Source organism: Anabrus simplex, chromosome 2 (genome assembly GCF_040414725.1).
Source record: "Anabrus simplex isolate iqAnaSimp1 chromosome 2, ASM4041472v1, whole genome shotgun sequence".
NCBI lineage: Eukaryota > Metazoa > Arthropoda > Insecta > Orthoptera > Tettigoniidae > Anabrus > Anabrus simplex.
The window spans coordinates 510,897,933-510,913,208 of record NC_090266.1 but is presented as its reverse complement, the minus strand read 5'-3'; the positions used below and the strand labels follow the sequence as shown (position 1 = coordinate 510,913,208).

Below are 15,276 nucleotides of genomic sequence, written 5' to 3'. Positions count from 1 at the left end.
AACGTATTGCGCCAAAAGGATTTATCCCAAGAGAAAATATATTTAAAAACTTTTCGTTCAGTTTCCAGCACCTAGATTTCATAGTTAAGCATAAAACGTGGCACTCTCAAAAGGGTTGTTTTACATCAAGAGGATTTCAACAATAACATAGAAATCTTTAATTCTAAAATGATTCATTTTAATTGTAGGTCTAACTGAATATACTGTATTTTCAATATTTTTCGGAGTACTGTAGAATAACCGCCTTAGAATTAAAGAACGTTCGTCTCTCAATGAAATCCTCTTGAATTTGAGAGATCACTCATCTTAGATTTCAAATGATTATTTCTCAGGGTGAGCTTAATGTAAAAATACTATGTACATAATCAGTTCGAATAAATGCTTATCCGGATTAACGGAATACAGATAAACGGGATTCTACTGTATAATAATAATAATAATAATAATAATAATAATAATAATAATAATAATAATAATAATAATAATAATAATAATAATACGTGTGGTTATTTTAACCTGGTGCAGTCCTTGCAAAGCAAACCCTCCGACAAGAATGCGTGGCACCTGCCATGTATTGGAAACTGTTTGTTGTTGTGGTGGAGTGCAATGTTGTATGTGGTGTGTGAATTTCAGGAATATTGGGGACAGCATAAACACCCAGTTTCCGAGCCCAGAAGTTAACCATTGAAGATTAAGTTCCCCGATCCGGCCGGGAATCGAACCTAGGTCCCTCTCAAGCGAAGGCCACTTCATTGACCATTCAGCCGAAGACCTGATGATAATAATAATAATAATAATAATAATAATAATAATAATAATAATAATAATAATAATAATAATAATAATACCATTGGATATACGTCCCCATAACTACTTGAACGCTTTTCGGGGTGAAAAATAAGTATACATGTTACTGGAACACTCTTCTAATTATCTCTTTACTGTAATGTACTTACTGGTGTGATCTGTAATGAGCAGGGCATTGCCAATGAGAGGTATTGCAGGAGGCCCCGGTAATTTAAGGGCAAGCCGAACTGCTTTCATCCAATTTAACATGAGCCACAGCAAAGCCGCCACCACAAGTAGCATTATACAGCTCCAGGCGTCCCAGTTACCCTCTGCCTGCAACATAGAAAGTCACAAGGTAATAATAATAATAATACTAATACTAATAATAATAATAATAATAATAATAATAATAATAATAATAATAAAAACATGCATACATTATCATAATAGACTGTTATGCCTTTCAGCGTTCAGTCTGCAGGCCTCTGTGAATTTACTAAATGTCGCCACAATCCCCGATTTGCAACTAGTGTTGTGGCCTCATATAGTTCTATACCTCTTATCTTTAAATCGTTAGAAACCGAGTCTATCCATCGTCATTTTGGTCTACCTCTACTTCTCTTACCCTCCATAACAGAGTCCATTATTCTCCTAGGTAACCTATCCTCCTCCATTCGATATTATTATTAATAATAATAATAATAATAATAATAATAATAATAATAATAATAATAATAATAATAATAATCAGTGGTAGAGTGTCGGCCTTCGGATCCCAAGATAGCGGGTTCAAATCCGGCAGAGGAAGTTTGAACATTTATCGACAGACAGACAGACAGACAGACAGACAGACAGACAGACAGACAGACAGACAGACGTTTATCAGCTTACAGTAGGTGCGCCATCTGGGGCGAGGATGAACAATTAATTTTCAAAGTAATTTTGTGTGTTAAGGTTTCCTAAACTGAACTGTTTATAGTTTTTTTTGGTGTTCTAAAGTTATCTACACTTCTATCTCCTCCCGCCAACACAATATTGTAACCGGGCCGATGACCTTCGATGTTAGGCCCCTTTAAACAACAAGCATCATCATCATCAATATTGTAACCAATAGGGAATTTTGTGCATTTATTTAATTCACCAATGAGAAAATTTTGATATTTATTTGATTGTCCAATGGAAATTGGGGGTGTGTCAGGGCTTCGGCCCAGAGAAATCTGGAACCTTCCTCTCCGCTATAAAAGCTGAGACCGTTCGGGCCATGTTGTCTTTGATCGCTCCAGTCCAGCAGTAGAATGTATTAGTACATGAGGCAGGGGAGGGCTTGCTTCGTCGATCTCCGGGAGGTCTATCAGCTCAAGGTAATGGCAGACTCCGTTTAACCCTGTAATTGTCTTTGAATGCTAGTTCGTAATGTAACTCTGATTTTCTCAATGTACATTCTCAAACAAGTCTAAAGGACTTAATGTACTGAGGGAATAAAGAGTGAGAACACTCTTGTATTCCCCTTCAACTTGGTCTTGAGGTGACTATGATTTCATAAACCTTAAATTTATCTTTTCCTTGTAACTTTCTCTCCATATAGTTACCTCCTTAGTATAGGCTTAGCCTCTGTAACTGTGGGTCATCAGCCCAAACAGGGTTTTAAGTAAATTTTATGTGTATTTCAGAGGAGTGCAAGTGTTCGCTTCCTAATATGTTGATTTCAGGCCAATAAATGTAACCCTTTATTTTTACTAAGTCCAGGTAGAATGGACACTTATTGCCCCTGTTAAAGTTCACTATTTTAATTCTGTTTCCCATGTGAATTCGACTGTTGAGCAAATAAGAAAGTGTCTACTCTGGTTTGTTAAATGCAGGTAGCTGCCGTCATAGACCAGGAACTTGAAAATTTTGGAGAATAGTCTCCTAGAGAGTAATTGTGTGGAGCAAATTCGCTCTTTTTCTAGTATTGTAAATTCTGGAACCCGGTCCCCTTGAGTGTTGGTTGAAGGGAGCAGTAGTGCTCTTGTTAAATTTGTTACGGGGGAGCTTCAAGATCATGTTGTTAAATTGTTGTTATCTGATAATTCTGGATTTCTCTAATATTGTTACTCAATGTCACGAGCTAGACCTTGTACCTGACTATTTGTTATTTGCTTAGCAAAGTGGAAAGTTTGAAAAGAAAATAAGAGAGGAAAAACACGAAAGAAATATAATCCAAATTTTAATGTTTTAAATTGCTATTTAATCTTTCTCTACCCACTCATTCATGCCCGCACCTTCTTTCACCTCTGTCCACCATGATATCTCCGTAACAAGAGGTAGCAGAGCGTGGTTGAATGGGTCTGGATAAATCCCTGTTGACGACACCTCAAAGAATTTGAAACCGAAGTCTAAAATATTATTCCGTTTTTGAAATTTTACAAATTTTGTCAGCTTACCACACACTACATCTGGTTTTCGAGAAGTCCTGCACCAGGGTTTCTGCGCAAGGAGAAATTAATTTATGAACTCTTAATTAGGAAGATCCAACCTGGTGGCACGTTTGCTACGAATATTGCGAATCTTAAAGAATCTTTAGAGCTTCACATGCGTAATTCAGTATTTGGGGAGAAGGATATTGATGAGGCTCTGTCCACCATCACTGACAATACCACTGAGCTAGCGTCTGTTGTAAGTTTCTTTGAAGTAAGTGACCCTTCTCCAAATCAGCTCAAGCGTTTTCAAGCTAGATTGTTCCATTTTTACAATAGGGCTAGGGACCTACTCTCTTTGAAACTGAAGGATGAGCGTGCTAACGAAGTCAGTGATTTAAGGGAACACCTTTCCGACATTTCAAATATGGTTAGTCAATTTTTGTCAGGAGCCGCTAGTGCGAAAAGCGACTATATTCGAACTGTAAACTTAATAACGGATGTGGATCCTAGTATGTTTGCTGAGAGTACGAAATCGGTGGTTCTACAGCAAACGCCTGCCCCATCGGAGCCAGTATATGATCATCTACAACAACTTCCACCTTTCTGTATCAGTAACGCAGCTGTTGAACCGCCTGAATCTCCAATGCTGCCCCCTATTATTTCACCAGGTTTCAGAAACTTGCCCCACACCTTAGCCATGTTGCTTAAGGGGATCTCAGAATTTTCGGTAAATTCAACTAACGATGTTTTTCTAGTAGAATTCCAGGACCGTGCTTTGGTGTTTGTTCTGTCTCATTCACAAATACTCGAAATAATTTACCCACATTCTGTAGGCGTCCTCTCTGATAAAATTTTGAAGGCAATAGGTGACAGGTGTTCTATAGAAAACTTCCGTGCCCATCTCTTGTACAATTTCATTCCAGCTAGAGCAATGTCATCCTTAATACAGATGTACTACTTCCGAGTACAAAGGTTGGACGAGAATTTAGCTGATTTTATTCAAGACATAACGTTTTACACAAGGGCGTTCGCCTTTCATTTCCCCGAAGATCAAATTGTACAGATCATTGTCGAAGGGATTTCTCCATCCTACCGGTCGTATGTATGTTTCGCTTCGAGACCTCAGACATTTTCTGAACATGAGACTATGGCAGTGTCAGCAGAGGGAGTGAAGTACGCTGACACCTTACGAGTCGCTAGGTAGCCCCCTCCGTCATCTATCAGTTCTCGGCCACCCCCTCGCCTAACTTTCACTCCACGCAACTGTTATGCGTGCGGATCGGCAGAACATCTACGCATTAAGTGTCCTTTTGTAAAACCTAGTGAAACTAGGGACGGAGCAGGCCCATTCCACTGTTGATTTAAGTGCGGTTCGTTCTCCCACCTGGCCAAAAATTGTACTTCACCTAACAGCACACCTTCCTGTTCTACTTCTAGTGCAACCTCCACCAACTTAGGCAATAGGAAGTGACTAGCACCGTCAGCTGAGTCGACAGGTTCAGCTTCACGAGGCTCAGTCAACGATAAGCCGCGCATCGAACCCTTCGAGGAAGAAACACCAAAGGAATGCCTTAAAATTGTTTCTGAGACCCCAGGTTTCGTGCCATTTCTCAAAATCGAGATAAATAATGAACCCGTCACTGCTCTATTAGACTCTGGAAGTATTAGCTCTATAAATTCTGATGAGTCGTACTCTAAATTGAAAGCTTGCTGTAAATTTTAGGATTATCGTTTGTCGTCTACCAAATGCGTTTCGGCAAATTCTTCACCCTTGGATATTTTAGGATTCATTTTTTGTAAAGTTAGCATTTCTCAACTTACCTGGAAAATTAAGTTGTCCATTGCTAAATAGTTGTCTTCACCGGTAATATTGGGGGACAGACTTTATGTCGCATTCTGGTCTCGTGCTCGATCTTCAGAGCAAGTCGTGCACGTTCAAATTTAATAGTAGAGTAAAAATTCCTCTTTTAAAATGTAATTCCGCTCCGTCTTCATCTATTTCGCGTACCCAGAGTGAGATGTCGTTATATCCACCTGAGGACCAGGCTGAGAGTATTCGAAGGTTGCGTCAGTATTTTCTCGATGTATTTTCGGAAACCCTTGGTGTTACTGCCCTAATTGAATACAAGATTGATGTAACTGATTCGGTCCCGGTAAGATTTCCTCCATATAAGCTATCTCCACCTAAAATAAAGGCCCTTAAAGGAGGTTATCGACCAAATGTCGAAGGATGGCATTATTCGACCCTCAAAGTCGGCGTATCCATCGCCCTTTTTTTTCGTACCAAAACCCCAACGTGGTTTCAGGTATGTCATTGTTTAAAGGGCTTTAAACCGTAAGGTAGTATTACAATCAGTGTCCCTTTCCAATCTTAATTCGTGTTTTTCATGTTTTCGTAATGCTAGGTTCTTCACTATCCTAGATCTTAACCGAGCGTATAATAAGATTCCTCTGGCGGAAGAATCCAAACATCTGACGGCTTCCGTTACAGATTGGAACTTGTACGAATACAACTGCGTGCCTTTCCAAATATCTGACGGCTTCCGTTACAGATTGGAACTTGTACGAATACAGCTGCGTGCCTTTCGTGCTTCCCACTGGCGCGGGTGTTCTTACTAGACTGCTGGATAGGATCTTCTTCGTTATCAAGTTCGAATATCTTTACCATTATCTTGACAATGTCGTGGTGTTTTCTGAAACCTTCGAAGAACACTTAGATCATCTTAAGCAAGTTCTAAATCGCCTTCATAAGGGCGGGTTGACAGTTAAATTATCTATGGTAGCTTTTGCTAAGCCTTATACGTTTTTCTTAGGGAAATTGTGTCGCCCGATGGAGTTTCAATAGACCATTCCAGAACGCTATTCGCGACATCAAGCCTCCTAAGGACGTTAAAGGAACTGCTAGGTTCATTGGCATGGTGAATTTCTTCAGGAAATGTATTCCCAACTTCGCTAATAGGGCGGCGCCCCTAAACCTACTTCGTAGGTGTCAAGTTCGAATGGGAGCTATCGCAGCTGAAGTGCTGCAAAGCCCCAGTCTTAGCTATGCCAGATTTCTCTAAGAAATGTACTGAGGGAATAAAGAGTGAGAACCCTCTTGCATTCCTCTTCAACTTAGTCTTGAGGTGACTATGATTTTATAAACCTTAAATTTATCTTTTTCTTGTAACTGTCTGTCCATCTAGTCACCTCCTTAATATAGGCTTAGCCTCTGTAACTGTGGCCCATCAGCCCAAATCGGGTTTTAAGTAAATTTTTAAGTGTATTTGAGAGGAATGCAAGGGTTCGCCTTGAAATCTGTTGATTTCCGGCCAATAACTTTCACCTTTTCTTTTTACTAAGGCCAGGTAGAATGGAAACTTATTGCCTCTGTTTAAGTTCACTATTTTAATTCCATTTCCCATGTAAATTCGACTGTTGAGCAAATAAGACAGTGTCTACTCTTTCTTTTGTTAAATGTAGGTAGCTGCCGTCATAGGCCAGGAACTTGAAAATTTTTGAGAATAGTCTCCTAGAGAGTAATTGTGTGGAGCAAAGAAGTTCTTCTTCTACTATTATAAATTCTGGAATCCGGTCCCCTTGAATATTGTTGAAGGGAGCAGTAGTACCCTTATTAAATTTGTAACGGGAGAGATTCAAGATCATGTTGTTAAATTGTTGTTATTTGATTATTCTAGATTTTCCTAATATTGTTACTCAATGTCACGAGCTAGACCTTGTACCTGATTATTTGTTATTTGCTTAGCAAAGTTTAAAGTTTGAAAAGAAAAGAGAAAACCCCAGGAAAGAAGTATATTCCAAATTTTAAAGTTTTAAATTGCTATTTAATTTTTCTCCAGCCCTTCATGCCCGCACCTTCTTTCACCTCTATCCACCACGATATCTCCGTAACAACAACAACAATAATAATAATAATAATAATAATAATAATAATAATAATAATAGTAATGGTTAATGTTATTTGAATATCAATTGTGTTGAAACAAAGTGCTATTTCCAATCCTCAAGTTTGGTTTAAGCTTAGATTGAGTAGGACGTTTGAGAAATGCAGAACTTGTTCATTTAGCGTTGAAGGGAGGTGTGCGGGATGAAAATAGCCGAGGAAGACCAAGGCACTAGTATAACGAATACATTACGACGGATGTAGGATGAATTTATAGTGTATTAACGCCGTGCTAACTTTAATAGGTTTTCAGCCATGACAGGAGAGCAATGGGAAGAAAGCCTCAATTAAGGTACAGTCCCAGATGTCTGATGTGGAAGTGGTAAACCACCTTTAAAGCTGCCGGTAGTGGGATTCGAACACACCAACTCCCGAGTGCAAGTGGCCCATAGCACGCAACCAAACTCAGATGTAGAATGTTTAAGGCTTACCCAAATAAAACTTGGACTGTCGTTGGTTTCTGTAAAGATTTATCGTGTGGAATAAGTGAGCATGGGTGGTGTAAAGAGTAATTGGGTGATATTTCTAAATATTGTCACCTTGTTGATTCAGGCAACTGTCATGGTGGTAATCTTGATGACAGATAACTCCAGCGAACAGCATTGCTGGTTGACGGCGGAACTATTCTTCAACGGCATCTGCGACTCACCATTACTTGCGAACCGGCATCTCTTTAAACGTTTTCCTTTTCATTTCTTCACAAGGCTGCCCACTGTGCCTGGCCTGGTTTTGGCACGTCCTTATTCGTCCATAATGAAATTCCTAAAATAATATTGTAACCGTTCAACAAATGCTAATTGCATGTTATGAGGTCCAGTAAGTCAGATATGCCGTTTTCCGCGTCACTCTACGACATATTTGGCCGTAATGAGCATTTTATGCCTGGTCTGGGATACGAACGGCGCTGCGCTAGCTCGAGGGGTGAAGCTCTAATACGCGTGCCGAGGGAGAAAGCTCTCAGCACAGCGAAACCTTGAAATTACGCTCTCTAACCGGCGAGCGAGAAGGACATGGCACGCCACGCGCAGAGACTATCTAGGTCAGGAAGCGGAGTTAACTTTACAGGATTTTAACTTGAGAACTTGATATTCTCAGCTATTTCCCTGTATATTCATTAATACCAACTCACAAATTCCACGCGTCAAGTAATAATATAAATAATAACATTTTGGTACAAGTCTTAGAAATTTCCAAGGAAGGACTCATTGAAATCCGCATAATTTACAATATCTAATGATGTCAGAAGATGTACTACTTAACGAACGTATTGGTATTGACGCACATTAGACAGATGTACATAATGGGAAAAAGATGTCGGGAACGCTTATCTTGACAGAAATAAGAGATTGCCCACCTCATAATAATTCGCGCGCAAATATCCAAGAGAAAGCTTGCGAAATTACTAGAGTTTCAGCGATGCGATTTACATGAAAGTGGATCAGTGAAAAGGGGAAGTCAAGATCTACAAAATGAAAATTCATACGATCGTGAGTGATCAGTATTAGCGGACCGATTTGTGCCTTATGGGCGGAGCTTACCCTCACCATCGTCCATCGTCGGTGACCCGCATTTCTTATAAAAAAAAACAGAACAGCCCTCGTTCCTCATTCGTACTCATTAGTTGCTCAGACTCAGTCAGTCATTGTGTTAAACGGTGTTATTCATTGCTAACTAGTGCTATGTATTGCTATCCAGTGAACCAGTGTTGTTCGAAATTGTGTAAGACGGATGTCTGCTCTTCGTTAGGCCGACACACGTTCCTAATACAATTCTATTTTTCTGATGTGAATAATAATTGTGATGTGTGGATCTATGTGACTATAATCCCAATATATATTCAGGGAACGCAGACACGATATATATGTGATGGCTCATATGGACAAATTTCAAGGAACGGGTAACATTCCAGTAATTGTCATGGTGTAGTGAGTTATTGATAGTAGAGTACAAATAATTATTGCACCGGAATTAAGGCACGTGCAGTATATGAAACGATAATCCTAACAAGTAAAAGCTGTTGGAATAGCCAGGAAGTGCTGTATAAGTGAACAAGTGACGCTCAAGTAGGAATGAACAAAGCCAGTAATTGTGTCGCTTTATAACAAAGGGGAATCGAGTAGTGCTCTCCGGGGACTGCAACCGCTACTCGGGTAGTCCATTCGAGTCTATGAGTGGGTCTATTGATGTGATGTTATTCGAAGAAATACAGACAGTACTTCAATAACCGGTTATTCCTTTGTTTACATGTGTGTGAGTGCTCGTCGAACCAAGGATTCCATTCTACGAGAACGCGCTAGCGTGCCTGCATTATTCCAGTCCCAGGGACCACATACAACTTCCAAAAGTACGAGATTGCAGATCAAGACACCGTGGATTCAACCCCGAAGCAGATGAACCTAGGACTAGCTGCTAACGAGGCGTCATTGATGGAGGCCTAAATTCATACGAGTACTTCCTGATGACAGCATGGTTACACACACAAATGATAAGTACATTCGATGATAATTCCTACGCCTTAAAACAGTGTCGACGTAATCCGTAAAAGTTTTCTTAATTGTTTGATTTCGTTTTGGTCTTCTGTGATTATGGATTAACCCCACATTTATTCCATAGATTTTTGCACGAATTAGTGTCTAAGGTGCCTTAGCGTATTGTGTTTGAGTGAAGCATTCGTAAGGGTGGAAGTGATAATTCAGAGGACTTTATAATCCATCCCAAGTCAATTAGCTGAGAGGGTCTTCTCAATTTCAAGCATATATTATTTAACTGCTATACGACTTTAATGCATGTATGCAGCCATCTCCCTCGTAAAATTTAAGGATGCCGAGAATCGAGAAGAGACGATTTCGAGGTGCGAACACATGTCTTAGATAGTTCCGCGAGTGATCGTTATGTTAAGTAACTACCTGTCGAGTTAGGATCTTCTCAATGTGTAAATAACGCGGATTTGAGGTACACGTGTGTGAAATTAAAAAGGAAAAACAGACATGTGAAAATGTTTAAAACGACAGATTGAAATATGAGAATAATAATAATAATAATAATAATAATAATAATAATAATAATAATAATAATAATAATAATAATAATAATAATAATAATAATAATGCACATGCTCCTACAAACGATAAGAACAAGTCTGATCCAGACGAAGTTGATAATTTCTGGGACATACTGGATGAAAAATTAAACAAAATCCCCAAACAACATGTCAAGCTTCTTTTGGGTGACTTCAATGCCCAACTAGGTCGTGAACAGAAGTACAAGAAAGTTATAGGAAATTACCCTGCTCACAAAAGAACCAATCCCAACGGCAAAAGACTGGTGCCCATTTGCGAAAATCACAACCTGCAGGTCATGTCGACCCACTTTCACCATCTACCCAGAAAGCAAATGACTTGGCATTCTCCCGTTCAAGCTCTCGGAGAGTTCCAAATTGATCATGTTGCAATCTCCAGGAGAAACAGCCCTGAGATTATGAATGTCAAGGTAAAGAAAGGCATCAATGTGGCCTCAGATCATTATATGTCTCTTATCAAATTCAAACCAATTCCCGCAAACACAAGGAAGTCAACCAAACAGATCACACACTTCGACAATGATAAAATTCGGCAAAGGGTCGAGGAGTTCCAGGAGAAGGCTAGACCAAATGACTGTGACTTTAACAACGCCAAAAGTCTCCTTGTTGAGGCCGCCAAGGACGTTGCAGAAATCAAGAGAAGCAAAAAGCATGCCTGGTGGAATAGTACCTGCGAATCAGTCCTCCAAGAAAGAGTCAATGCGTGGAAACAGTACTACTCTACGAAATCAGAAAATGTTTGGGAAACCTACAAAACCCAACGTGCCCAAGCAGCTAGGGTGTTCAGAACTGAGAAACGTAAATACGAAAAATCTCTAATTGAAAAGATAGAACAAAACTTTAGGAAGAATGAAAGCAGAGAGTACTACAGAGCCTTCAAACGCAAACTCACTGGCTATAAACCACCATCTCTATGTTTTGAGCGAAAGGACGGCACACTGGCGACGTCAAATGAAGAAAATTGCAGCATTCTGGCAGATTACTTCAAGAATTTACTTAATTGCTCTAAACCGCAAAGCGCCATTGAGACCAAGGAACCCTTACTCAGGTACCCAGGTTCCAGACCACCCGACAGAAATGAAATCAAGCGCCACATTGCCCGTCTCAAAAATAACAAAGCGCCTGGGGAAGACTCAGTAGTAGCAGAACTATGGAAATATGCCCCAGAGGAATCACTTGATATCTTGCAAAAGCAAACAGAAGATATTTGGAACAAGGAGACCCTACCCGAAGATTGGAAAATAGCTTTGATCCATCCATTACACAAAAAAGGCAGCATGAAGAACATCAACAACTACAGAGGAATATCTTTGCTACCCGTGACTTACAAAATTCTATCACTTGCCATCCTGGAGCGTTTGGAAGCACAAGTCGAACATCAAATAGGTGAATACCAAGGAAGGTTCAGAAAAGGTCACTCAACAGCTGAACAGATCCAAAATCTCAAAACGATCATCAGATATTGTACACTAAAGTCCAAGCAGTATGTGTCTGTCTTTGTGGACTTTAAGAAAGCGTACGACTCCATTGACCGGGAAGTCCTGCTAAACATCTTAAATGAATTTGGAGTTGATTTGAAACTGCTGGCATTAATTAGAGCCACCCTGACCGTTACAAAATCCAAGGTGAAGTTCCACGGATGTCTCTCGCATTCCTTTGACATCAAAACAGGAGTCCGACAAGGTGATGGGCTATCCCCGATGCTCTTCAACTGTGTTCTTGAAAATATCATCAGAACCTGGCGGGTGAGATTACAGGAAGCCAACTACAGTCCATTGAGAATAGGAACCAAATCCAAGGGGATCGCAACAGACTGCTTAGCATTTCCCGATGATATTGCTGTTCTCTCAAACGACATAGAAACCGCTAGAGCTCAAGTTGGAAATTTAAAGGAAATTGCCGAACAAACTGGTTTGCAGATATCGTTTGAGAAAACAGAAGTAATGACTAACATGAAAGAGGCTCCACCAAAACTCCATACAAAATACGGGGACATCACCCGAGTAGACAAATTCAAATACCTGGGTGAGATCATCATGAAAACTGGACTGGACAAAGAAGCACTTCAGGAGCGAGTACGCAAACTGGAAATAGCCTACCAAATATCCCGCACAATCTACAACAAAAATGCCTTTCCCAAAACACTAACATACGTCACTATGAAACAGTTCTGAAGCCAGTAGTTCTATACGCAGCCGAAACCCTGTCTCTAAATGCCAACAAAGGACTCCTTGAAGAACTGGAGAAAAGAGAACGCAAAATTGTGAGAGGAATCTTGGGATCAAAGTACAGAAATGGAATCCATCCAAAGAGATCAAACAAGGAAGTCTACAGCAAAATAGAGAAAATTACCGACACAATCAGAAAAAGACGGGCACAATTTTACGGTCATCTGAAAAGAATGGACGGAAGAAAGTTAACTAAAGAAATCTTTCACTTTTTTATTCAAACCCCAAAACCACAATTCCCTGGTTTAGAAATACCAAAGAAGACCTGCAAATGCTACATATCTCAGCTGAAGACGCCCTTAACAGAGATCTCTTCCGCAAGAAAATATTGACGAACGGGCTAAACCGAGGCGAGCAACCAAAGAGAAGACACGCTGCCCCTTGGACAGAGGAGCGTAAGCAGGCCCACTCACAAAGAATGAGGGAAATTTGGGCTCTAAAGAAGGCCAAGTTCAGTGTCAAATGCATCAAGACTTAACGTGGTCCTTGATGGCCCCAGCGAATTATAGATATAATAATAATAATAATAATAATAATAATAATAATAATAATAATAATAATAATAATAATAGTGATAGAGTGAACCAAGTCTGAATATGGTCGAAGCATTGATAAAATGATATTTGAAGGTAGCCATGAATGATTATTTGCCTGGAGAATTACGAGAGAACTGAACTGTGAAATGCGTATTTATGTCTGGGGATTAGTGAAAGTGTTTCCCTTAGCTGGAAGCAGGGTGGCTTAGAGAGGAGAGGGAGAGAGATGTATGGGCTTCAGAATATGGGAATGGGGTTGAAGCGATCGAGCCTTCGAGGCTGGCCCGTTATGTCTGCCACAATGCTCGCAAAAATTCACATACTATATTAAACATTCACGAGTTGATAATCGACGTTGTATGCTTCGTGACCCGCTAGGTGAAGTACACCCCTCCGACTTTGTAGTTAAATGAGACTGTAGTAGGGTTTTCAGGTAGCACCTCGGAATCAGACTATAATGGTTGGATACCCGGTTGGTATCGACGTCCTTGGATCGACACCAGGAGACCTGAAAGGGGTCACATTTTCAGAAGGCATTAAAGTGTGTGAATTATATCTTGTGTTGGTGTATTTGCAGGTGATTGCTTTATTCTTCTTGTGTATATATTTATGTATTATATCAGTGTAGAGTGATTTATCGTGATTTACAGGATACCAACGTTATTTGTGTCCGCTTTGTAAGATATTAGAATAACATAGTGCCCCGGAGAAAGGCGTATCCGATAATATGATGTGCAATTAATATGATGAAGTAGACTTTATTAGCGGCAAGTGACGACATGATTTTCATGATTGGATAAATGTGCGGAATTGTATTTTTAAAAATATTTTAATACTTCGACAGTGTACGACATTGTACTGTATAATATTGTTTTTTCATGAGGATGCCATCCTGTTTATATGATCTTTGTGTTTTTGTATCGTAGGATAGCGGATACCAGCCGTTACCGACATTAGACAAAGAGTAGGTCCCTATTGATTAAGAAGTGTAGTGTATATATGTACAGTGTTTATATATTGATGTGGGAATGCCAAAATTATATTCGGAAGTGAAATAGACTGATACATGGACATTAACGGCATTTCCCATATAATTTATTTTGTGTTTAAATTGCCACGTAGGCAATCACATGGCATCACTTGCGTGTACAGATATTTCATGTGACTCTATCAGTTATTAAAATGTATATTTTGAACTGGGAACAATCCATCTCCTTATTCCATAGTATAGTGTATTCTTCTTGTATTATAGAGCGCACTACTTTCAATATATTTAGATTAAGTTCCCACTTTTATTTCGAACAGACCATTGACCCGTATGCTCTTGAGTTTAGCCGTTGTGCCAGTTAAAAGTAGGTAGGATGGGACTTTGATGCTCGGGTTTGATTTCCGAAGTTCCTCATCCAGAAGATTTCCATCCAAACATTTATTTGTGAAATTAAATTTTATATTCAGCACTCTGCCGACTCCGGGACAGGTGCAATATGAACACTTTAGAGCGTAATACACACTCATTCCGGTACACATATTTCATAAGACGACAAATGATGCATCCACTAACACCATCTATCACCACAAACTCAGTAACAGACGCAGGGCAATTCTGGACGAACTCATAATAAAACCGTGCCTAGTCACTTCGCTTCCTCACGTACAAACAGTATAACATATTCCCACGATACCAGATTTCTTCCTCACATAAGCATGCGCAGTGTTCTCTTACTTCGAATAACGACGCTCGTACTGAAGTTTCAGATTCATTTGGGCAACCTTTATATTTACTAGCATGATACCCGTGCTTCGCTACGTTTTAAAACTGAAAGTTATAATTAAAAGTTCGTACGTCAAAAGTTTTGAGGGGAATGATTGTATATTTTCTGATCTAACACACATTCGAACCCCATACGGAAGAATTTGAATGTTTTAAACCCTATCTTATTTAACATCTGGGACGTGAAAGCAACCAACATGTGAAAATTTGATTTTGTACATCGAACAGTAATGGAGGAATGAATGTTTTTAAGGGGTGAATGCTTTTAAATGTTTATTAACATCTAGGATATAGTAGATCACCCTTCATAAAGAGTAATAAGTTCGTGCCTGAAACGGTTTCGGAGAATGGATATTGTGTTTTAGAGAGTCAACCACCATCTAAAACCCTTATGGGAGAAATATTTTGAAGTATACGATATTTTACACCTAGGATATAAAAGAAGGCCCTTCTCGTAAAATTACACCCTTGTATGCCAAACAGTTTTGGAGGGATGAATAATTTCGTTTACGGAGCTAATCTCATTTAACA

The 15,276-nt window shown here is 39.5% G+C and overlaps 1 protein-coding gene across 1 annotated transcript in view; it reads right to left on the bottom strand.

Moving 5' to 3' along the window:
* The window catches only part of Cyp4aa1 (Probable cytochrome P450 4aa1), a 267,954-nt gene that overhangs the window by 176,196 nt on the left and 76,482 nt on the right, over positions 1-15,276 (bottom strand). The window contains exon 2 of the mRNA XM_067140876.2: positions 957-1,122. Coding sequence (XP_066996977.2) covers positions 957-1,122 — 166 coding nt within the window. The remainder of the gene's footprint in view (positions 1-956; positions 1,123-15,276) is intronic.